The following is a 23,965-nucleotide window of genomic DNA, read 5'->3' as shown; positions in this document are numbered from 1 at the left end:
TGGTGTGCATCACAGGATCACCCAGATCAACCAGCAAGCATGCTACAAGGAGCAAAAAGTGCATGCAGGACACGAGGCTACATAGGCATTAACAATCCAAGAAACAGAGGAAAGGCCTCTGGTGTGGTCAGTATCTTGGACCATGATCAATGTCATGTCAGTGATCTTTGTATTGGATATACACATTTATAAGGGTGTCGTGTCTTTTCTCATCTCTTAATTAGGTCTTCAGATTGAAACCAGTTTTCTGATATGAGAATTTGCTACTGCAGTTTTCTTGGATGTCCCCTAGCAAGAAAAAAGGTTATCCACTAACTCAATTTCAATCTAGAGGTGTTGGATTGAAGATGATCCTCTTAACAGCAGAGAAAGATGATATCATGCACTAAGGTCAGGAACATGACAGGAATGTCCACTCTCAAAAAAGTTCTTCAATATAGCGCTGGAAGTCCTTGCCTCAACAATCAGACGAGAAGAAATAAAAGTTTGGAAATCAAGAAAAAATAAGTCAAAATTTCACTCTCCACATATGACAAGGTACTCCACACAGAAAACACAAAGGACTCCAGGAAAACATTTTATATCTGAGTCAGCAATTCAGCAAAGTAGCAGGATATACATTCAATGCCCAGAAGTCAGGTACATTTTACACTAACAATGATAGAGTACAAAGAGAAACCCAGGATTCCATGGCATTTATATTTGCAACAACACAACAAAAATAATTAACAGTGAATCAAATCAAAGATGTAAAGGATGTGTACACTGAGAATTCTAGAACACTTATGTTGGAAATTGAGGAAGACACAAAGGAATGAAAAACATTCCATGCTCAAGAATTAGAAAAAGTGGAGGGGGAGGTGGGCAAGGGGTGGGGGTGACTGGGTGACAGGCACTGAGGGGGGTACTTGATGGGATGAGCACTGGGTGTTATTCTATATGTTGTCAAATTGAACACCAATAAAACATCAATTTATTATATATATTCTTAAATGTCTATGCTACCCAAGGAAATCTACATACTTAATGTAATCTCTATCAAAATACCATCGAAAAAAATACCATCAACATTTTTCAGAGACATAGAAAAAAAATCTTAAAAATTGAATTGAAGTGGAAAAGACCATAAATACCAATGGGATGGTGCAAAAGAAAATCAAAGCAGGCAGCATCACAATGCCTGACGTCAAGCTGTATTACAAAACTATGATCATCAAAACGGTGTGGCACTGGTGCAAAACAGACATATAGATCAATATAACAGAGTAGAAAACCCAGATATGGGCCCTCAAATGTATGGTCAATAAACTTCGACAGAATAAGGAAGAATATCCCCTGGAAAAATTAAACAGTCTCAAAAATAATTGGCATGGGGAAAATTGAACAGCCCCTGCAGAAGAATTAAACTGGTCCATTGTCTTATACCAGACAATAAGATAAAGTCAAATGGTTAAAAGATCTAAATGTCAGACAACATTCCATCAAAATCATTGTGAGGAGAAGAAAGAAAAGATTGTCTATCTTCCAGTGGAAAATCTTTCCTCCTTTATCAAATGTTAGTTGACCATAAAGTTGAGGGTCTACTTCTGGATTCTGTATTCTGTTCCATTGATCTATGTGTCTGTTTTTGTGCCAGTACCACAATGTCTTGATGACCACAGCTTTGTAGCACAACCTGAAATCTGGCATTGTGATGCCCCCAGCTATCGTTTTCTTTTTTAAAATTCCCCTGGCTATTTGGGGTCTTTTCTGATTCCACACAAATCTTAAAATAATTCGATGAAACTCTCTGAAGAAAATCCATGGCATTTTGATAGGGATTGCAATAAACGTGTCAATATCCCTGGGTAACATTGACATTTTCACACTATTAATTCTGCCAATCCATGAACATGGAATATTTTGCAAGATACATCCACGAAGGCCAAAGAAACAAAAGCAAAAATGAATTATTGGTACTTCATCAAGATAAGAAGCTTTTGCACAGCAAAGGGTACAGTCAACAAAACTAAAAGACAACCTACAGAATGGGAGAAGATATTTGCAAATGGCATATCAGATAAAGAGCTAGTTTCCGAGATCTATAAAGGACTTATTAAACTCAACAGCAAAGAGATAAACAATCCAATCATGAAATGGGCAAAAGACATGAACAGAAATCTCACAGAGGAAGACATAGACATTGCCAACACACACATGAGAAAATGCTCTGCATCACTTGCCATCAGGGAAATACAAATCGAAACCACAATGAGATACCACCTCACACCAGTGAGAATGGGGAACATTAACAAGGCAGGAAACGACAAATGATGGAGAGAATGCAGAGAAAAGCGAACCCTCTTACACTGTTGGTGGGAATGTGAACTGGTGCAGCCACTCTGGAAAACTGTGTGGAGGTTCCTCAAAGAGTTAAAAATAGACCTGCCCTTATGATCCAGCAATTGAACTGTTCGGGATTTACCCCAAAGGTACAGATGCAATGAAACTCCGGGACACCTGCCCCCCGATGTTTCTAGCAGCAATGTCCACTAGCCAAACTGTAGAAGGAGACTCAGTGTCCATCAAAAGATGAATGGATAAAGAAGATGTGGTTTATGTATACAATGGAATATTAGCCATTAGAAACGACAAATACAAAAAAATAAAAAATAAAAAATAAATAAATAAAAATATAAATAAATAAATAAATAAATAAATAAATAATAAAAGAAACGACAAATACCCACCATTTGCTTCAACATGGATGAAACTGGTGGGTATTATGCTGAGTGAAATAAGTCAATCAGAGAAGGACAAACATTATATGTTCTCATTCATTTGGGGAATATAAATAATAGTGAAAGGGAATAGAGGGGAAGGGAGAAGAAATGGGTAGGAAATATCAGAAAGGGAGACGGAACATGGAAGTCTCCTAACTCTGGGAAAAGAACTAGGGGTGGTTGAAGGGGAGGAGGGTGGGGGGTGGGGGTGACTGGTGGGTGGGCACTGAGGGGGGCACTTGACGGGATGAGCACTGGGTATTATTCTGTATGTTGGCAAATTGAACACCAATAAAAAATAAATTTATTAAAAAAAGAAAGAAAGATGAACTGATATACATACAAAGAGTTTATATATACAAAGGGATATTTCTCAGTCATCAGAAAGGATGAATAGCTACCATTTCCACCAACATGTATGGAACTAAATGGTATTATGCCAAGTGAAATGAGCCAATCGGGGAAGGACAATCATCATGGTTTCACTCATACGTGGAATATAAGAAATAGTGAACGGGATCATAGGGAATGAGGAAAACTGAGTGGGGATAATTTGGAGAGAAAGGCACACCATGAGAGAGTCCTATCTCTGGGACTCATACGAAAGGCTGCAGAAGGGGAGGTGAGTGGTGGGACATGGTGCCTAGGTGCCGGGCACTATGGAGGGCATGTGATGAGATGAGCACTTGGTGTTACTATATGTTGGCAAATTGAACTTAAATAAAATATTGAATAAATAATTGAAAAATAAATTATTAAAGAGTGGGATTATGAGCAATAACATGCCAACAAATTCAGCAATCTGGAAGAAATTGATGTCTTCCTATAAATGTAGAAACAACCCAATCTGAAACAGGAATGAATTTAAAAGCTGTACAGAACCAAAACCAGTAAATGAAAAACAAACATATTTAAAAGTCTTCTAACAATCAAAAGTCCAGAGACACATGGCTGCCCATGGGAATGTAACAAGCATTGGAATAGAATTAATACGTATCCTGAAAATATTCCAAAAAATAGAAATTAAAGGAAACTTCCAAACTCATTTTCTGTGGGCAGCATTACCTTGACTTCAAAAGCAGACAAATATCAAACTTAAAAGGAGAATTATATATTAATATCCTTGATGTATATGGATGCAAAATTCTCACCAAGATCCTAACCAACAGGATCCAACAGTACATTAAAAGGATAATTCACCATGACCAAATGGAACTAATTTATGTTATGTAAGGGTGGTTCAGCAACTGCAAATCAAATGATGGGATTTGAGTCATTAATAAAAGAATGGATAAGGACCATTTTATCCTCTCAACTGAAGCCCAAAAAGCTTTGTCAAAAGAGATTATACTTTCTTGATAAAAAAAAAAAAAACTCTTGCTGTGTAGAGATAGGGGGACATACTCAAGATCACAAAAGCCATCTACACAGACACATGGAGAATGTCATCCTAAACAGGGAAAAGTTGAGATCTTTTCCCCTAAGATCAGGAACAGGACAAGGATGTCCACCATCACCACTATTCTTCACCATTGTGCTAGAAGCCCTAGCCTCAACAATCAGACAACAAAGAGAAGTAACAGTCATCCAAATCAGCAAAGAAACAATCAAATGTTCACTCTTCACACCCAAGATACTTAAAGTTCAAATCCCAAAAATTCCTTTGAAAAAATTGCTAGAACTTATACTAGAATTCAGCAAAATTGGAGTATGTAAAATCAATACAAGGAAGTCAGTGGATTTTCTTTTTTTTTTTTATTTATTATTTGTGATAGTCACAGAGAGAGAGAGAGAATGAGGCAGAGACACAGGCAGAGGGAGAAGCAGGCTCCATGCACCGGGAGCCCGACGTGGGATTCGATCCCGGGTCTCCAGGATCGCGCCCTGGGCCAAAGGCAGGCGCCAAACCGCTGCGCCACCCAGGGATCCCTCAGTGGATTTTCTATACAGTGCAAATGAAACAGAAAAAAGAAAATCAAGGACTGGATGCAATTTATAAGTGCACCAGAAATCATCAGGTAATAAATAATCCTAACCAAAGAAGGATGGACGTATAGTCTAAACATTCCAGAAAACTTATGAAAGACAGTAAGGAATACCCAAGTAGATAGAAAATATTTATTCTTATAGATTAGAAGAATAAGTATTGATAAAATATCTATGCTATCAAGAGCCAGTTACACACTCAAAGCCATCTGTATAAAAATATCACCAGCATTTTTCACAGAGTGGGAGCAAATAATCTGAAAAATTTTAAGGACCCACAAAGACCTCAAATAGCAAGAGCAATCCTGAAAAAGTAAAGCAAAGCTAGAGATATCCTGATTCTGCTTGTCAAGATAAATTACAACATTTTGATAATCAGGACAGTATGGTACCAGCACAAATACAGACATATAGATAAATAGAAAAGTCTGAAAGCCTAGAAATGGACCCTGAACTCTGTGGTCAAAAAGTCTTGACAAATAAGGAAAGAATATCCAATGGAAAAAAAATAAAGTGTCTTCAACAAATGGCATTGGGAATACTGGAGGCCCACATGCAGAAGAATGAAAGGGGACACTTTTCTGACATCATTCACAATAATGGACTCAAAGTTGATGAAGGATCTAAATGTGAGTCAGGAAACCATCAGAATCCTCAGGTGAACACAGGCAGCACCTTTTCTACCTCGGCTGCAACCATTTCCAGACGTGTCTCCAGAGGCAAGGGAAAGAAAAGGAAAATGAACTATGGGGACTTCATCAAGGAAAGAGCATTTTCACAGCAAAGGAATCACTAAAGTAATTAAAAGGCAACCTACAGAATGGGGGAAGATATTTGGAAATGTCTTATCAGATTAAAGGCTCAAATTCAAATCTACAATGAGAATTGGGCAGAAGTTGTGAACAGACTTGCTGTCCTGTCCAGAGATCCTGCATCACACAATATAATAGGGAGCTCTGCATGCAAAACGATATTCATTTGCTCTCCTAGATATGCTATATATCAAACAAAATATTAGAACAAAGAATCTGACAGAAAAGAGGGAAAACATTCACGCCGAAGACTACCATACAAATTAAGCAATAATAAAAGATATTAAAATCAGTCAACAAGAAGTTAAATGATTTGTGTGCATATACACAAAGAGGAAAATCATTGCAAAAACACAAGTAATTAATGAGCTCACGGAAAATTCAGGATATAAAATCAACATAGACAAAAAAGCTAATTTCTACACACTAACAAAAATTTTCTGTATAAAATTACAATACAATTCCCTTTAAACTGGTATCAAAAATAAATATTTATGATTAAATTTTATGAAGGAAAAAAATACTCTTTAAAATTGACCTATATTAAAAAAATTTATTGTATTTTTTGAAGATTTTATTTTATTTACTCATGAGAGATACAGAGCAGGAGAGAGAGACGCAGAGACACAGACAGAGGAAGAAGTAGGCTCCATGCAGAGAGCCCAACGTGGGACTTGATCCCAGATCTCCAGGATCACGCCCTGGGCTGCCAGCAGCACTAAACCGCTGCGCCACCCGGGCTGCCCAATAAAAACTTTTTAAAAGGCACAGAAAGGCAAAGATAAATATGCTGATGAATTAGAACATCATAAATCCACTGTGCCACCAAAAGAAAGTCATCTAGGTTTAGGAAGTAATGCTTGTATATAACTTGTAAAGAATTGAACTCTAAGTCTGGAGCTGACTATATAGTCATAGGACATGCAAATAAGGCCCTCCCTCCACTGATTAAACCAGCCCAGCCCCGACCCTGCAGCTGGGAGAGCAGCCCCAGTCCCAGGATCCCCAGGTGACACCATTCAGGGCTCACAACACAACACAGAGAAACCACCATGGAGTCTGTGCTTGGCTTGGTTTTCTTTCTCACTATTTTAAAAGGTAATTCATGGAGAACAGATACCTTGAGTACATGAGTGGAGGTGAGTGAGAGAAACAGGGGATGTGGGACAATTTCCTGACCAGGATGTCTTGTGTCTGCAGGTGTCCAGGGTGAGGTGCAGCTGGTGGAGTCTGGGGGAGCCCTGGTGAAGCCTGGGGCATCCCTGAGACTCTCCTGTGTGGCCTCTGGATTCACCTTCAGTAGCTATGACATGAGCTGGGTCCGCCAGGCTCCAGGGAAGGGGCTGCAGTGGGTCGCATTTATTTCGTATGATGGAAGTAGCACATACTACGCAGACGCTGTGAGGGGCCGATTCACCATCTCCAGAGACAACGCCAAGAACTCGCTGTATCTGCAGATGAACAGCCTGAGAGCCGAGGACACAGCCGTGTATTACTGTGGGAAGGGACACAATGAGGGAACTTCAGTGTGAGCCCAGACACAAACCTCCCTGCAGAAGGGGATTAAGACCATTAGGGGGTGCACACTCCTCACCACTTCTGTCTTGAAGGTCCAGGAGCAGGTGCAGATGGAGGTTCTGGGCAGGTTTCCTGTCCGGGCTTCCTCTCCAAGGAGCAGTTTCCCCAGGGAGTCTCTCTGAACACTTGATTATGTGTTTAACTATTCAGTCTCTTTCTTAGAGACTTAGGCACTCAACTATAGCACTTACACTTACTTGTACTTAACTTTTCCAGACCCAAAATATTAATCAATTACCAATAACTCCATTCAAGTCATCTGAACATTTTCATGTGTCCTAGTGGCACTCACTGTGGATCACAGGTCCCCAAGCTAACATGTTGTCTTCCACATCACAGTATAGAGGAATCTCCAATCAACACAAGGGAATAGAGACATTCTACAAAAATGTTAATAACGGCCTCTGTGTGAGAGAAATTCTCAGCATGACATGGTAGGAAAGCGGACTCAGAGGTCACACACACACACGCACACAATCACAAGAGTATAATCTTTTATCATCTTCACGTTCATGTCTGATGAGAGCCAGGCAGGCCTCTCATCACATAAATGCTTGGATTGTGACAGGGAAGACCACTGGCTCAGGGTGTGTGTAGTGGGTCAGTGGTGGGGAAGGGGTCCTGCTCTATGAGGGGCTTGTGTGGAGTCAGTGTCCCAACTGCTTCAAAAGAGGGAAGTAGGGGAGAGGAGGGGCAAGATGGCTGAAGAGTAGGGTTCCCAAATCACCTGTCCCCACCAAATTACCTAGATAACCTTCAAATCATCCTGAAAATCTACGAATTCGGCTTGAGATTTAAAGAGAGACCAGCTGGAACGCTACAGTGAGAAGAGGTCGCACTTCTATCAAGGTAGGAAGGCGGGAAAAAAGAAATAAAGAAACAAAAGGCATCCAAGGGTGAGGGGCCCCACAACGAGCCGGGCTAAGGCTGGGGCGAGTGTCCCCAGGACAGGAGAGCCCCATCCCGGAGAAGCAGGAGCTGCACCAACCTTCCCGGGCAAAAAGGGGCTCGCAGGGAGTTGGAGCAGGACCCCAGGAGGGTGGGGGTGCCCTCAGGCTCCCTGGGACACTAACAGACACCTGTACACACACAGGAGAGTCGGCCAAGCTCCCTAAGGGCTGCAGCGCACACAGCGGGACTCGGAGCAGCTGCGAGGGGCTCAGCCGATGGCTCCACGGAGGTGGCTGCACGGCCAGGAGCCCGAATCCAACAGCGCAGGCCTGGGAGCCCAGAGTGCCGGGACACAGCCCGGGATCTGACCTCCCTCCGGGACAGGCAGAGGCCGGGAGGGCCAAGGACAGCAAGGACGCTCCTGCCCCAAGCTGAACAGATCAGCGGCCCCGCCCCGGAGCCTCCAGGCCCTGCAGATGGAGTGCTTCAGAATTCCTGTGGGGGCTGAATCCAGGTTTCCAGAGCTGCCGCAGCCACTGGGGTTGTTCCTCCTGGGGCCTCACGGGGTAAACAACCCCCACTGAGCCCTGCACCAGGCAGGGGCTGAGCAGCTCCCCCAAGTGCTAACACCTGAAAATCAGCACAACGGGCCCCTCCATCAGAAGACCAGCTAGACGGACAAGTTCCAGGGGAAGTCAAGGGACTTAAAGTATACAGAATCAGAAGATACTCCCCCGTGTTTTTTTTTTTTTTTGCTTCTTGATTTTTTGCTTTCCCCACCCCTTTTTTTCCTTTCTTTTTCTTTCTCTTTTCCTTCTTTTTTTTTCTTTTTTTCTTCCTTTTTTCTTTTTTCTTTTTCTGTTTCCTTTCCTTCCTTCTCTCCTCTTTTTTCTCCTTTTCCCAATACAACTTGTTTTTGGCCACTCTGCACTGAGCAAAATGACTAGAAGGAAAACCTCACCTCAAAAGAAAGAATCAGAAACAGTCCTCTCTCCCATACAATTACAAAATCTGGATTACAATTCAATGTCAGAAATCCCATTCAGAAGCACTATCATACAGCTACTGGTGGCTCTAGAAAAAAGCATAAAGGACTCAGGAGACTTCATGACTGCAGAATTTAGATCCAATCAGACAAAAATTAAAAATCAATTAAATGAGATACAATCCAAATCAGAAGTCCTAACGATGAGGGTTAACGAGGTGGAAGAACGAGTGAGTGACATAGAAGACAAGTTGATGGCAAAGAGGGAAACTGAGAAAAAAAGAGACAGACAATTAAAAGACCATGAGGTTAGATTAAGGGAAATAAACTACAGCCTGAGGAAGAAAAACCTACATTTAATTGGGGTTCCAGAGGGCGCCAAAAGGCACAGAGGGCCAGAATATGTATTTGAACAAATCATAGCTGAAAACTTTCCTAATCTGGGAAGGGAAACAGGCATTCAGATCCAGGAAATAGAGAGATCCCCCCGTAAAATCAATAAAAAGCGTTCAACACCTCGACATCTGATAGTGAAGCTAGCAAATTCCAAAGATAAAGAGAAGATCCTTAAAGTAGCAAGAGACAAGAAATCCCTGGCTTTTATGGGGAGGAATATTAGGGTAACAGCAGATCTCTCCACAGAGACCTGGCAGGCCAGAAAGGGCTAGCAGGATATATTCAGGGTCTTAAATGAGAAGAACATGCAACCAAGAATACTTTATCCAGCAAGGCTCTCATTCAAAATGGAAGGAGAGATAAAGAGCTTCCAAGACAGGCAGGAACTGAAAGAATATGTGACTTCTAAACCAGCTCTGCAAGAAATTTAAGGGGGACTCTTATAACTCCCCTTTAAGAAGAAGTTCAGTGGAACAATCCACAAAACCAAGGACTGAATAGATATCAGGATGACACTAAACTCATATCTCTCAATAATAACTCTGAACGTGAATGGGCTTAATGACCCCATCAAAAGGCGCAGGGTTTCAGACTGGATAAAAAAGCAGGTCCCATCTATTTGCTGTCTACAAGAGACTCATTTTAGACAGAAGGACACCTAAAACCTGAAAATAAAAGGTTGGAGAACCATTTACCATTCAAATGGTCCTCAAATAAAGCAGGGGTAGCCATCCTTATATCAGATAAACTAAATTTTACCCCGAAGACTGTAGTGAGAGATGAAGAGGGACACTATCTCATACTTAAAGGATCTATCCAACAAGAGGACTTAACAATCCTGAAAATATATGCCCTGAATGTGGGAGCTGCCAAATATTTAAACCAATTAATAACCAAAGTAAAGAAATACCTAGATAATAATGCACATATACTTGGAGACTTCGATCTAGCTCTTTCTACCCTCGATAGGTCTTCTAAGCACAACATCTCCAAAGAAACGAGAGCTTTAAATGATAAACTGGACAGGATGGATTTCACAGATATCTACAGAACTTTACATCCAAACTCAACTGAATACACATTCTTCTCAAGTGCACATGGAACTTTCTCCAGAATAGAACACATACTGGGTCACAAATAGGGTCTGAACTGATACCAAAAGATTGGGATCTTCCCCTGAATATTCTCAGATGCCTTGAAATTAGAACTAGGGATCCCTGGGTGGTGTAGCGGTTTGGCGCCTGCCTTTGGCCCAGGGCGTGATTCTGGAGACCAGGGATTGAATCCCACGTCGGGCTCCCGATGCATGGAGACTGCTTCTCCCTCTGCCTATGTCTCTGCCTCTCTCTCTCTCTCTGTGTGTGTGTGTGTGTGACTATCATAAATAAATAAAAAATTTAAAAAAAGAAATTAGAACTAAATCACAACAAGAAGTTGGAAGGACCTCAAACTCGTGGAGGTTAAGGAACATCCTGTTAAAATATAAAAGGGTCAACCAGGAAATAATGGAATAATTAAAAAGATTGATGGAAACTAATGAGAATGAAGATACAACTGTTCAAAATCTTTGGGATGCACCAAAAGTAGTCCTAAGGGGGAAATACGTCGGAATACAAGAATCCATTCAAAAACTGGAAAGAACTCAAATAAAAAAGCTAACCTTACACATAAAGGAGCTAGAGAAAAAACAGAAGATAGATCCTACACCTAGCAGAAGAAAAGAGTTAATTTAGATTCGAGCAGAACTCAATGAAATCGAGACCAGAAGAAATTTGGAACAGATCAACAAAACCAGGAGTTGGTTCTTTGAAAGAATTAATAAGATAGATAAACCATTAGCCAGCCCTATTAAGAAGAAGAGAGAGAAGACTCAAATTAATAAAATCATGAATGAGAAAGGAGAGATCACTACCAACACCAAGGAAATACAAACGGTTTTAAAAACATATTATGAACAGCTATATGCCAATAAATTAGGCAATCTAGAAGAAATGGACGCATTCCTGGAAAGCCACAAACTACCAAAACTGGAACAGGAAGAAATAGAAAACCTGAAGAGGTCAATAACCAGGGAGGAAACTGAAGCAGTCATCAAAAACCTTCGAAGACACAAAAGTCCAGGGCCAGATGGCTTCCCAGGGGAATTCTATCAAACGTTTAAAGAAGAAACCATACCTATTCTCCTAAAGCTTTTTGGAAAGATAGAAAGAGATGGAGTACTTCCAAATTCGTTCTATGAGGCCAGCATCACCTTAATTCCGAAACCAAAGACCCGACCAAAAAGGAGAATTACAGACCAATATCCCTGATGAACATGGATGCAAAAATTCTCAACAAGATACTAGTCAATCAGATCCAACAGCACATTAAGAAAATTATTCACCATGACCAAGTAGGATTTATCCCCAGGACACAAGGCTGGTTCAACACTCATAAAACAATCAATGTGATTCATCATATCAGCAAGAGAAAAACCAAGAACCATATGATCCTCTCATTAGATGCAGAGAAAGCATTTGACAAAATACAGCATCCATTCCTGATCAAAACTCTTCAGGGTGTAGGGATAGAGGGAACCTTACTCAACATCTTAAAAGCCATCTACGAAAAGCCCACAGCAAATATCATTTTCAATGGGGAAGCACTGGGAGCCTTTCCCCTAAGATCAGGAACAAGACAGGGATGTCCACTCTCACCACTGCTGTTCAACATAGTACTGGAAGTCCTAGCCTCAGCAATCAGACAACAAAAAGACATTAAAGGCATTCAAATTGGCAAAGAAGAAATCAAACTCTCCCTCTTCGCCGATGACATGATACTCTACATAGAAAACCCAAAAGTCTCCACACCAAGATTGCTAGAACTCATACTGCAATTTGGTATCCTGGCAGGATACAAAATCAATGCCCAGAAATCAATGGCATTTCTATACACTAACAATGAGACTGAAGACAAAGAAATTAAGGAGTCAAACCCATTTACAATTGCACCGAAAAGCATAAGATACCTAGGAATAAACCTCACCAAAGAGGTAAAGGATCTATACCCTCAAAACTATAGAACACTTCTGAAAGAAATTGAGGAAGACACAAAGAGATGGAAAAATATTCCATGCTCATGGATTGGTAGACTTAATATTGTGAAAATGTCAATGTTACCCAGGGCAATGTACACGTTTAATGTAATCCCTATCATGATACCATGGACTTTCTTCAGAGAGTTAGAACAAATTATTTAAAGATTTGTGTGGAATCAGAAAAGACCCCGAATAGCCAGGGGAATTTTAAAAAAGAAAACCATATCTGGGGGCATCACAGTGCCAGATTTCAGGTTGTACTACAAAGCTGTGGTCATCAAGACAGTGTGGTACAGGCACAAAAACAGACACATAGATCAATGGAACAGAATAGAGAATCCAGAAGTGGACCCTCAACTTTATGGCCAACTAATATTCAATAAAGGAGGAAAGACTATCCACTGGAGAAAGTCTCTTCAATAAATGGTGCTGGGAAAATTGGACATCCACATGCAGAAGAATGAAACTAGACCACTCTCTTTCACCATACACAAAAATAAACTCAAAATGGATGAAAGATCTAAATGTGAGGCAAGATTCCATCAAAATCCTAGAGAAGAACACAGGCAACACCCTTTTTTAACTCGGCCACAGCAACTTCTTGCAAAATACATCCATGAAGCCAAGAGAAACAAAAGCAAAAATGAACTATTGAGACTTCATCAGGATAAGAAGCTTCTGCACAGCAAAAGAAACAGACAACAAATCTAAAAGACAACCTGCAGAATGTGAAAAGATATTTGCAAATGACCTGTCAGATAAAGGGATAGTGTCCAAGATCTAGAAAGAACTTATTAAACTCAACAGCAAAGAAACAAACAAGCCAATCATGAAATGAGCAAAAGACATTAACAGAAATCTCACAGAGGAAGTCAGAGTTGGGCCAACAAGCACATGAGAAAATGCTCCACATCACCTGCCATCAGGGAAATACAAATCAAAACCACAATGATATATTCTCACACCAGTGAGAATGGGGAAAATTAAAAGGCAGGAAACAACAAATGTTGGAGAGGATACGGAGAAAAGGGAACCCTCTTACATTGTTGGTGGGAATGTGAACTGGTGCAGCCACTCTGGAAAAGTATGTGGAGGTTCCTCAAAGAGTTAAAAATAGATCTGCCCTATGATCCAGCAATTGCACTGCTGGGGATTTATCCCAAAGATACAGATGCAGTGAAACTCTGGGACACCTGCACCCCGATGTTTCTAGCAGCAATGTCCACAAGAGCCAAACTGTGGAAGGAGCCTCAGTGTCCATCGACAGATGGATGGATAAAGAAGATGTGGTCTATTCAGACAATGGAATATTACTCAGACATTAGAAATGACAAATACCCACCATTTGCTTCAACGTGGATGGAACTGGATGGTATTATGCTGAGTGAAATAAGTCAATCAGAGAAGGACAAACATTATATGGCCTCATTCATTTGGGGAATATAAAAAATAGTGAAAGGGAATAAAGGTGAAAGGAGAGAAAATGAGTGGGAAATATCAGAAATGGTGACAGACTATGAGAGACACCTAACTCTGGGAAATTAACAAGGTGTAGTGGAAGGGGAGGTGAGTGGGGGAACCAGGTGACTGGGTGACGGGCACTGAGGGGGCACTTTTTAAATTTTTTTTTAATTTATTTTTATTTCCCCCCTCGGTACATGTCACTCAGTGTCCCTTCAAATTCAGGGAATTTAAAAAAAAATTCAGGGAATTTGAAGAAGGGAAGAGATAACATGTGACTGAATTAACACTGGCAAAAACGATTGCGTGAAGAGGTGTCCAGGAGCAACACCTTCTGTCAACTGAGGCAGATGTAGAGCTGTCACAAGGCTCTGGTAAATGGACATGTCCCTTCCTTTGCAGCAAACTTATTTTTCCTTTTTGGCTGACTCACACACACACAAGCCTCCAGCAGCCACCTCTTCTGCCCAGCACCCAGAGGTGATGGCGGCCTCCACACCCCATGATCCCTTCTCAAGTGCATTTGCTGGCCTCTCCTGTGTCCTTGGGTTGCACTCTCCAGCAGCCTGTGGTCTCTGCTGGCATCTGATCCTCACCCACATTTGCAAAGGCCTGCTGAGCCCAGGTGTATGCATGTCATTCAGGCCTCATTTGCAGAGTCCATAAGTCCTGAATTCTCCCATAGGATTCTAAGATCCTTCCTCATTCACTCCTGCCTGGGAGCAAGCCACCACATCCATCAATTAATGCACCCCAGATAGTCATTCCAGCTGAATGTAAACTAGATGCTCACACTTAATCACCCATCCCCAGGGGCTGGTTAGGCCAACTGCACGGGAAGAAAATCCCTGTGCAGACATAAAATGAGCAAGGATGGCCTCCGTGGATGTGGAAATATGCCCATGACATATATTGTTGGGTTGGAAAAATCAGGCTCCACCAACTGAGTAGTCTGATATGATGGCCCTAGCTTTTGAAAGCATGTATTTATACAAAGAGATGCCTTAGGTGGGTAGGGCTTGGGGCCACCAAATATGCCTGTGGTTACTTAGATTGAGATCCTTGATGACCTGAGAGCCAGGTACAATAGAAACTAAACCAACACTTACAATCATAACACCTAAGGACAAACCCAAAGGGTCATTTACTCACCCAGGGCACATACAGTTCTAGGAAAGAACACATCAATCTGAGTTGGAAAGGGAAGGGTCAGTGTTCCCTTCCACACAATGGTAGATTGTGTGGAGACGTGACTATCCTGCCCCGACAGCAGGTATCCTGGAGCATCTCCTGAGTCAGCTGACATGGTGCTGGTAGTTCTGCTCCTCCAATTTACAGGGTCACCTCTTCCACAATAATGGGGTCACCAGACCCTCGGCTTCAGGCCAGGAATGGTCAATGGATGACAGCTCCTGCCTCTCCTCTGCTCCAGGACTATGTTCATGCCTGGTGGTGTCTACACTAACCCAGAAGCAGTGAGTACAGCCCAGAGTCTGTGCACTGACCAGGTCTCTTGTATGGTTGGCACGATCCCAGCACCCAGCCCAGGTTGGAGGGGACACACACTTGTAGGCAGTCTGATGTGTCATGTGTACAGATGTATAGAACATGGCCGTGATACAAGCTGGATGACCATAAACCAGGGCAGTGACCAGAATCCTCCCAGTGCCCAGCATCACTGCTCACCCTGAAGAAGACCCACGAGGACCATCGACACGCAACATCAAGCTCTTGTGAGGAGTTATTTTTATCTAAACCAGAAGCAGATACATCTCCTCCACGATGCTATTTGTGTGAATCTTTTCTGTTCTTGAAATATGACCTATATGAGAGACCATTTGCATAGGTGAGATAGACACTGATCTCCAGGAGGGTCACCCCCAGTTTAGAGATCCTTCCCTGTCATTCAGGTAAGGGATGCTGATCCAACATGCCCAGGAACTCTATTACTGCAAGAACTGCTATCTTTGCTTCTGGGGAGACTGCACTTTTCAGTGACCTCCATGACCTTGATTTGGGTTCCTGGCTGTGCTGTCTGGGAAAGAGGACCTCCAGGGACTTGGTGTTTCCTGAGACTTTCCCCATGGGTATGGGACACAGTGCTGGAAACAATGACAGAGTGTGTCATCCTGAGAACGATAATCTGAGGGGCAGACCTGGACCCTCCTGTCCATTGACCTGTAGGGTAACAGATGCTGAGAGAACATACAAAACCAACATGCACACACTTCCCCATCTCTGAATCATATTTGCTTTAGTTCCATATTGTGAAACAAGTCACACCCGGGCCCAACTTCCATGTGGAGGAAAATGCACATCAGCTGGGTGCAGGGAACAAGGGCACATTGGAATCCTTACTGCAAATATCAGCTACAGTGTGTGTGTGTGTGTGTGTGTCTGTGTGTCTGTGTCTGTGTGGGTGTGTGTGTGTGTGTGTGTGTCTGTTTTTGGACAGTGGAGGTGCAGTGAACTGTAATCTGCCTGTGTCTGCACGAGCAGATATAGTCAAATGTGAACTTCAACCTCAGGAACCTAAAGGAGATAAGAGGCTTCCCAAAGAACTTTGAGTTTCTGGATTCCAGTGAGTGTGGACTGTGAGTGCATCTGGGGCTCCAGCAAAATGGCTCCATCAGGGTTCAGAGAACCCTTGCTCAGCTGACTGCACAGGTAGGAACCCAGATCACGATTGCAGGAGATGTTATCAGAGCACATGATGTCACTGAAAGAGCTCTCTGATGGTACAACACTCCCACTGTAGGGGAAGAAAGATTTCCCTCATTCCCTTTTAGGTTCTTAGGATGGGTTAATAGATACTTGAACATAAGACAAACAGGAGAAAAATAATGTTAACTTTGCATGTATAGCAGCTTGCAAAATATAAAGGCACAGAGACGTGAGCAATGAAGAAACTACTTATATCTATATAAAAAGTTGGGATTGGAAGGCATGACAACAAATAGAAATGTGGGTTTCTGGAATTAAGTTACTGAAGAAGTAAGGTTTGCTTGTACAGGTTCTTTGGCCCTAAAATCCTATTTCTTCTCATAATGAAATGTCTCTTCCTGGAATAAGGAGGACGCCTTTCCTTCGGGAGACTTGTCTTCACCCCAGAGTCAGGAGGGTTAGTATGTCTCTCCACTGGCTCTTTCTTGAGAAGCATAAATTCCAGGGACACACTTGGGATGTCATATTCTGCACCCATTCATAATGTAGTACTTGAGTAGAGACACTGCAGTAAATACGTGTGAGCCCAGCCAGGGTCCTTCAATTAGAGTCAGGGTCTGGGCTGCAGGGGGCGCTCAGGACCACGCAGCACAAGGCTTCTGCCCCAGGAGCAGGTGCACAGGGATCTGGGGAAGGATTTCCTCTGAGAAGTTGGGGTCGCCTTGTTCTGGAACTATCTAAAATGCAGGTAGGACAGGAAGTGCTATAGGGTGTGAAATACAAATTTTTATAAAATATTTACATGAAAAATACCTAAAAATGAAATTTATTGATGGACAAAATACAGAAATATGTGATTACCAACAGTTGACTCTATATCAATAACTACATGAATCGATATTTAAAATTTCACTTCAAATGGACTCATCTTATTAGAATATTCCTTAGTCGAAATCATTATGTGCCCCTATTACATACATGATTATATCGCCCTGAGATCCCATTTGCACTTCCCCGTCTGCAAGTTCTAGGAATTGACCCCAGAATGAACAGAAGTTGGCTTCCACCATGTGAGTCCAAACACCGGGCATCTCCCCCTTCTTGTATCATGAGGTTTCTCCAGGATCTCATTGCTGCTCACGATCCTCACCCAGCTCTTGCCAAAAACACACGACATGATGCTTCATTCACAGCAGTTTGCTTCTCAGGACATTGTAGGATGAGATCTTTCTGAAATTACTTTACCCCACAAGAGACAATAGCATGAACTTGTCAGGGTTCTCCTAAGGAATATAACTAATAGCTGATTGACTCCCGTGACTGAATAGGCTGAGAAGTCTATGATGTGTAGTCCTGAGGTCGATACCCAGAAAAGCCAGTAGAGAAATTTTCATTTGACTCTGCCCTAGTCTTTCATTGGAGAACCAGGGGACATGCATGTGTAACTGTCTCCAAGGCAGGAGGAAATGGATGTTCCAGATCAAGCCTGTGGGCAGGAAGAATGATGGAAGTCTTCATCCTTCTGCCATTTATTCTATTCAGAACCACTCAGGTGTCCCTTTTCTTTTGATATTTCATATATTTACTCATGAGAGACACAGACACAGAGGCAGAGACTAGGCAGAAGGAGAAGCAGGCTCCATGCAGGGAGCCCAATCTGGGACTGGATCCTGGGACTCCAGGATGACCTGAGCCAAAGGCAGATGCCCAAGCACTGAGCCACACAGGCGTCTCGAGTATCTGCTGTTTAAATGCATCCAGTCCTTGCACAATGTTACAGCAGTCAGAACAGGGTACGATATGACCCTAGTGACACATGAACCCAAGTAATGATGCTCTGGCATGTCCACAAGTAGTGTCTCTGATGACACAGTGAGATTTGAGTGGTACCATCTTCTTCCAGAGTTGTGTTATGCTGACTGCTGTGGGGTGTGCGCCTCACCACTGAGAATGACGTTGGTCCCCCATGTCCCCAACCTAATACCCACCTGTGTCTGTTACTCTCCCTCCATAGACGAGGGGGGTTTCCAAAGGTGAGCTCATTACTGGAAACCCTCAAACACCTGCAATAATTGTTTACCCTTTATCTATATGTTTATATGCATTCATTCATCTAGAGGGTTTCTACACCATCCTGGTGGCATGACCTGGTGTTTAGTATATCTCAGCTCTGCCATCCTATTGCTTAGTTTATATGTAAACTCACTGGTACTGAAGCTGTTTCAGGAAGTTAAGTCCACTCATGGAAAGTGAGTCCCGCTGAGGTTAGGAAATAAATCTTTGGTGGGATCCACCCCTTCTCTGCATCAAGAGAGGAAAAACATCCTCAGAAACAGAGTAGAGATCACAGGGCCCAGAAGGTTATACAAGCAACCCTTGTCAGTTCCTCACTCATTGACTGACACAAACCCAAATCCTGGTCTTAGATATCCAAAATGCAATGTCTATTGTCTAACAGACAGAAGCGCTGCCTGCAGTGGTCATTGTCTGGATGTTGTATTTTACATGGCTCATGCACCTGGAAAATGAAATGCATCTCTCCTTAGATCTGTAAATTACCTATTGAGTTATCAGACAAGACAAACAAACCAGAAGAATAGAAGAGAAATCTTTCTGCCCAAACGATTTGAAGACCTACCAGGGAAATTAGGCAATAAAATCATAATCAATAGAGAGAAAAAAAAATTCTTTGTTTCCAAATGACATGATCTGCTACAGGGGCAATCATGTAGTCATGTTGTGGAGTCTACAACTCCACAAAAGTTAGGAATTAATTCAAGATTACAAGGAATATCCAGGACATAAAATAAACAAATACAGCTATGATTCCACACAAAAAAATTATCTATATAAAATTAACAAAAATATTCCTTTAATGAGATCAAAAATAAATATTTAGGATTACATTTTAACATGAGATAAAATGCCAGACTAAAAATGACCTATATTGATGAAAGGTTTTTTTAGAAAGCAAACAGAAATGAAAAAATAACACTGCTCACACAGAACATGAGAGATTCCTAACTCTGGGAAATGAACAAGGGGTAGTGGAAAGGGAGGTGGGCAGGGGGTGGGAGTGACTGGGTAACAGGCACTGAGGGGGGCACTTGATGGGATGAGCACTGGGTGTTGTGCTATATGTTGGCAAACTGAACTCCAACAAAAGGAAACTTTTTTAAAAAAAGATAACATCACTCACAGATGAGAACTTATTTCCACAGTGACATCTGCACAAAGAGATCTGCAAAGGTAATGCAATCCTTGCTATTAACTTCTTAGAATAGAATTTTAGTCAAGAGCTGAATATATACTCAGAGGACATGCAAATAAGGCCTTCTCTCTGCTGATTAAACCAGCCCAACACTGACCCTGCAACTAGGAGAGGAGCCCCAGCACCAGATCCCCAGGTGACGCCATTCTGGGATCAGGACAGAACACAGACAACGCACCATGGAGTCTGCGCTCAGCTGGGTGTTCCTTGTCACTATTTTAAAAGGTAATTCATGGAGAACAAGAGACCTTGAGTATGGGAGTGGAGATGAGTGAGATAAACGGGATTTGGGACAGGTTCGTGACCAGGATGTCTTGTGTCTGCAGGTGTCCAGGGTGAGGTGCTGCTGGTGGAGTCTGGGGGAGACCTGGTGAAGCCTGGGGGGTCCCTGAGACTTTCCTGTGTGGCCTCTGGATTCACCTTCAGTAGCTACGACATGGGCTGGGTCCGCCAAGCTCCAGGGAAGGGGCTACAGTGGGTCGCCTACATTAGCAATGGTGGAAGTAGCACAAGATATGCAGACGCTGTGAAGGGCCGATTCACCATCTCCAGAGACAACGCCAAGAACACGCTGTATCTGCAGATGAACAGCCTGAGAGCCGAGGACACGGCCGTGTATTACTGTGCGAGTGACACCGTGAGGGGACCTCAATGTGAGCCCAGACACAAACCTCCCTGTAGAAGGGGATCGGGACCACCAGGTGGTGCACACTCCTCACCACTTCTGTCTTGAAGGCCAGGAGCAGTGCAGATGCAGATGAAGGTTCTGGGCAGGTTTCCTGTCAGGGTCTGGGGCTTCCTCTCCATGAAGCAGGTTATCTAGGGAGGCTCTCTAGACACACGATTAAGTGCCTTCTTATTAACTTTGTAATTTATGACATTTGTTTTAATATAAACTATTTTTTACATTCTCTAAAGAAATTTGCTTACACTTTCTTTCTATTTCCCCTACTCATTATTTAATGACACATATCTCAGTGCACTCAACTTCTCCTTTAGGAGTTTCCACCTTCTCATTAGAGAACCCCCCTGCTCAGCGTGTAAGGTTGATAGAAGTAGCATAAACCAAATGATGGACAGGAAGCTATAGATGGATCAGGAGTAGAAAGCAAAACTGAGAACTTCTGGAAGTGTCACTGTAATGAACCAAACTACCAGCATTCATATTAGTGGTAACATGGAAGAGCATTGGTAACTCCTCAAGGTTGTTATTAGGATGTGGAATATGGAGGTCACACACGTATGTACACATGCACATGCACACACACACACACACACACACGAGAGTATAAATCATTATCACATTTACCGTGTCTGTTGAGAGCAGGGCAGGCCTCGCAGCAAATCATAAATTCTTGGATGGAACAAGAAAGGACACTGACTCAGGGAGTGTGTTGTGGGTCAGTGGTGGGGATGGGGTCCTGCTCCAGGAGGGGCTTGTGTGGAGTCAGTGTCCCCTCTGCATCAAAGGAGGGAAACCTATGGGTTTTGGTTTGATGACCCATGTTTGTGGAGCTGGAGAATAGGGAGGAATGGATGTCCAGGATCTAGCAGGTACATTCAAAATATGGTATAAGGAATCATTCCACTAAACAAGTATGAAAACTGGTAGAACAATAGAGAGAAATGGTTGTTCTAAGTATGAAAAAGTATGATTTAGGGGGGTAAATGAGACAAATGTTTCTTAGAAGCCTTACACAGTATAAAGTGATTATAGAAATGGACCAAGGAAAACCCAGAGTCTCAGGTGGAAGCTTTCCTCCCCCCAAGGTCACCAGCTGATTGTGGAGGACACGTGTGCATTGTGTGCACACAGAGACCAGAAGCTTCTACTGGATCCATGAGGCTCCTCAGGATGAGGAGCTGGATTGGAGGATCTTCCACCTGAAGGGAATAACTCAGTAGTCCTTTGGGTGCTGATGTCAGCTCACTGTGTGTGATGTCTACCATCCCCAGATTAGAACCTAGCGCACATGTGATGGGAGGAAGAGGAGGGGACTTCAGGGAGGACTTGGGTAAGGAGGTGCAGCCCTATGATTGGATCAGTGGGACTTCTCTGTGCTTCTAGGATTTTGAAGTCTGTGTTCTTCCTGAGATTGGGGAACTTTTCAGCTATTATTTAATCAAATAACTTCTTTTTCCTGCCTCCTCATCTGCTGGGACTCCTATCATGCACCCTACGGTCCCAAACACATACACCTTCCTCTCTACCCTGTCTCCATACAAAACTTGGTATACGGTATTAGATTTAAAAGACGCCTTCTTCAGCCTGCCTTTAGCACCCAAGAGCCACCACTCACACCCACGGAGCCCTTTACAGAGAGAGAGGGCTTCTGACAGCAGAAGTAAAGACTATTAAAAACAAAACAGAGATCCTTGAACTCCTGAGGGCCCTCTGGCTGCCCAAGGCATTAGCTGTCATCCATTGTCCAGGACACCAAAAGATAGGTACACCAGTAGCTGGGGGAAACTGTCTAGCCAATTCAAAAGCAAAGGAGGTGGCCCTTTCGGTGACCCAGGTCTTAACAACCATGCTCCCCGATCCAGGGGCACTGACCCTGCCAGACACCCCCAATTATACTGATGCTGATTTACACTGGATCAAACGCTTGCCTATGACCCAGTGCTTATGTGGCTGGTGGAGGGCCACAGACTCCAGCATCATCCTGCCAGAGGAACTAGGACAATGAGTCCTATCCAAAATGCACCAGAGTACTCACATGGGAATAAGGAAGATGGTAGACCTCATACGACATGCAAAGATCACTAGTAAAAACTCTCGAGCAAAGATGGAGCAGATTGTGGCAAGCTGCCACACATGCCAGTTAACTAATGCAACTGCCCATAGATCTAACCCGGGCACTCGGCTCCGAGGGGACCGCCCAGGAGCCTACTGGGAAGTGGACTTCACTGAGGTAAAACCTGAAAAATATGGATACAGGTATTTACTAGTGTTTGTAGATACTTTTTCAGGATGGACAGAGGCATTTCCCGCCAAACATGAAACAGCACAGACCGCAACCAAGAAACTGCTGGAAGACATCTTACTGAGGTATGGTTTTCCTGTTAAGATTGGATCAGACAACGGACCAGGATTTATCTCTAAGGTAACATAGGGAGTGGCACTAGTACTTGGGGGCAGATTGGAAATTACATGTGCATATAGGCCCCAAAGCTCAGGACAGGTAGAGAGGATGAACAGAACATTAAAGGAGACCTTAAATGAATTAGCCCTGGAGACTGGTGGGGACTGGGTGACTCTCTTCTCCTTCACCCTATATAGGGTGAGGAATTCCCCATATAAGATGGGACTGACTCCCTACGAGATCATGTTCGATCTTCCTCCACCTATTACCCCCAATTCAAAACCTGAGGTGCTTTCTGGGTTTGATGATCAACAACTTCTTTTCTCCCTCCAAATGTTACAACGAACCCATGAGCAGGTGTGGCCTAAGCTGAGGACCCTCTACGAGACTGGGCCACCCCCGGACCCCCATCGATATCGGCTGGGTGACTGGGTGTACGTGCAGAGATACCAACACCAGACACTTCAACCTCGCTGGAAGGGACCCTACATCGTGATCCTGACTACCCCCACCACTATCAAGGTCGATGGGATTACTCCCTGGGTCCACTACACCCAGGCCAGCTGACCTACACGCCATTCTCAAGGATTTTGTTACAGAATGGAAAAGCCAACCAGACAAGGACAATCCCCTAAAGCTAAGACAGCACCGTTCTCATTTATTTCCCACCTCTAAGACTCCCTAGTCTGAGGTTGTCCTTCAAAATAGAAGATTAGACTTAGTCTTCTTACAACAAAGGGGGGTGGTTATGTGCTGCCTTAAACATAGGATGTTGCTTCTTCACTGGGACATAAATGGGAATGAGAACAGCAACAAGGTTGGTTCAAATCCTGGTTTAATCATTCCCCCTGGCTCACCCTGAGAGCAACCTAGACCCATGATTCAGTCCTTTCTTAGGTTCCTCTGAGAGGTGGAAATGTGGAGGCCAAGAAAATTAAGGCCATTCCACCTTAAGTTCAGTGTTAGCATAAGTACAGCCATCTCTGACCCCTGTGAT

At 43.0% G+C, this 23,965-nt stretch overlaps 2 gene segments (V, D, J or C); both read left to right on the top strand.

Annotated features, from left to right (window-relative positions):
• Positions 1 to 6,530: 6,530 nt before the first annotated feature.
• On the top strand, positions 6,531 to 7,092 carry LOC140639518 (immunoglobulin heavy variable 3-23-like). The segment is given in 2 exon segments: positions 6,531 to 6,658; positions 6,761 to 7,092. Coding segments are annotated over 2 exon segments (378 nt in total).
• A 12,861-nt stretch (positions 7,093 to 19,953) lies between these two features.
• On the top strand, positions 19,954 to 20,803 carry LOC140640587 (immunoglobulin heavy variable 3-23-like). The segment is given in 2 exon segments: positions 19,954 to 20,107; positions 20,209 to 20,803. Coding segments are annotated over 2 exon segments (453 nt in total).
• Positions 20,804 to 23,965: the final 3,162 nt, after the last annotated feature.

The sequence above is a fragment of the Canis lupus genome, chromosome 9 (assembly GCF_048164855.1).
Source record: "Canis lupus baileyi chromosome 9, mCanLup2.hap1, whole genome shotgun sequence".
NCBI classification, from domain to species: domain Eukaryota; kingdom Metazoa; phylum Chordata; class Mammalia; order Carnivora; family Canidae; genus Canis; species Canis lupus.
The sequence above is the reverse complement of the archived record's forward strand: the minus strand, read 5'-3'. Positions and strand labels throughout refer to the sequence as shown.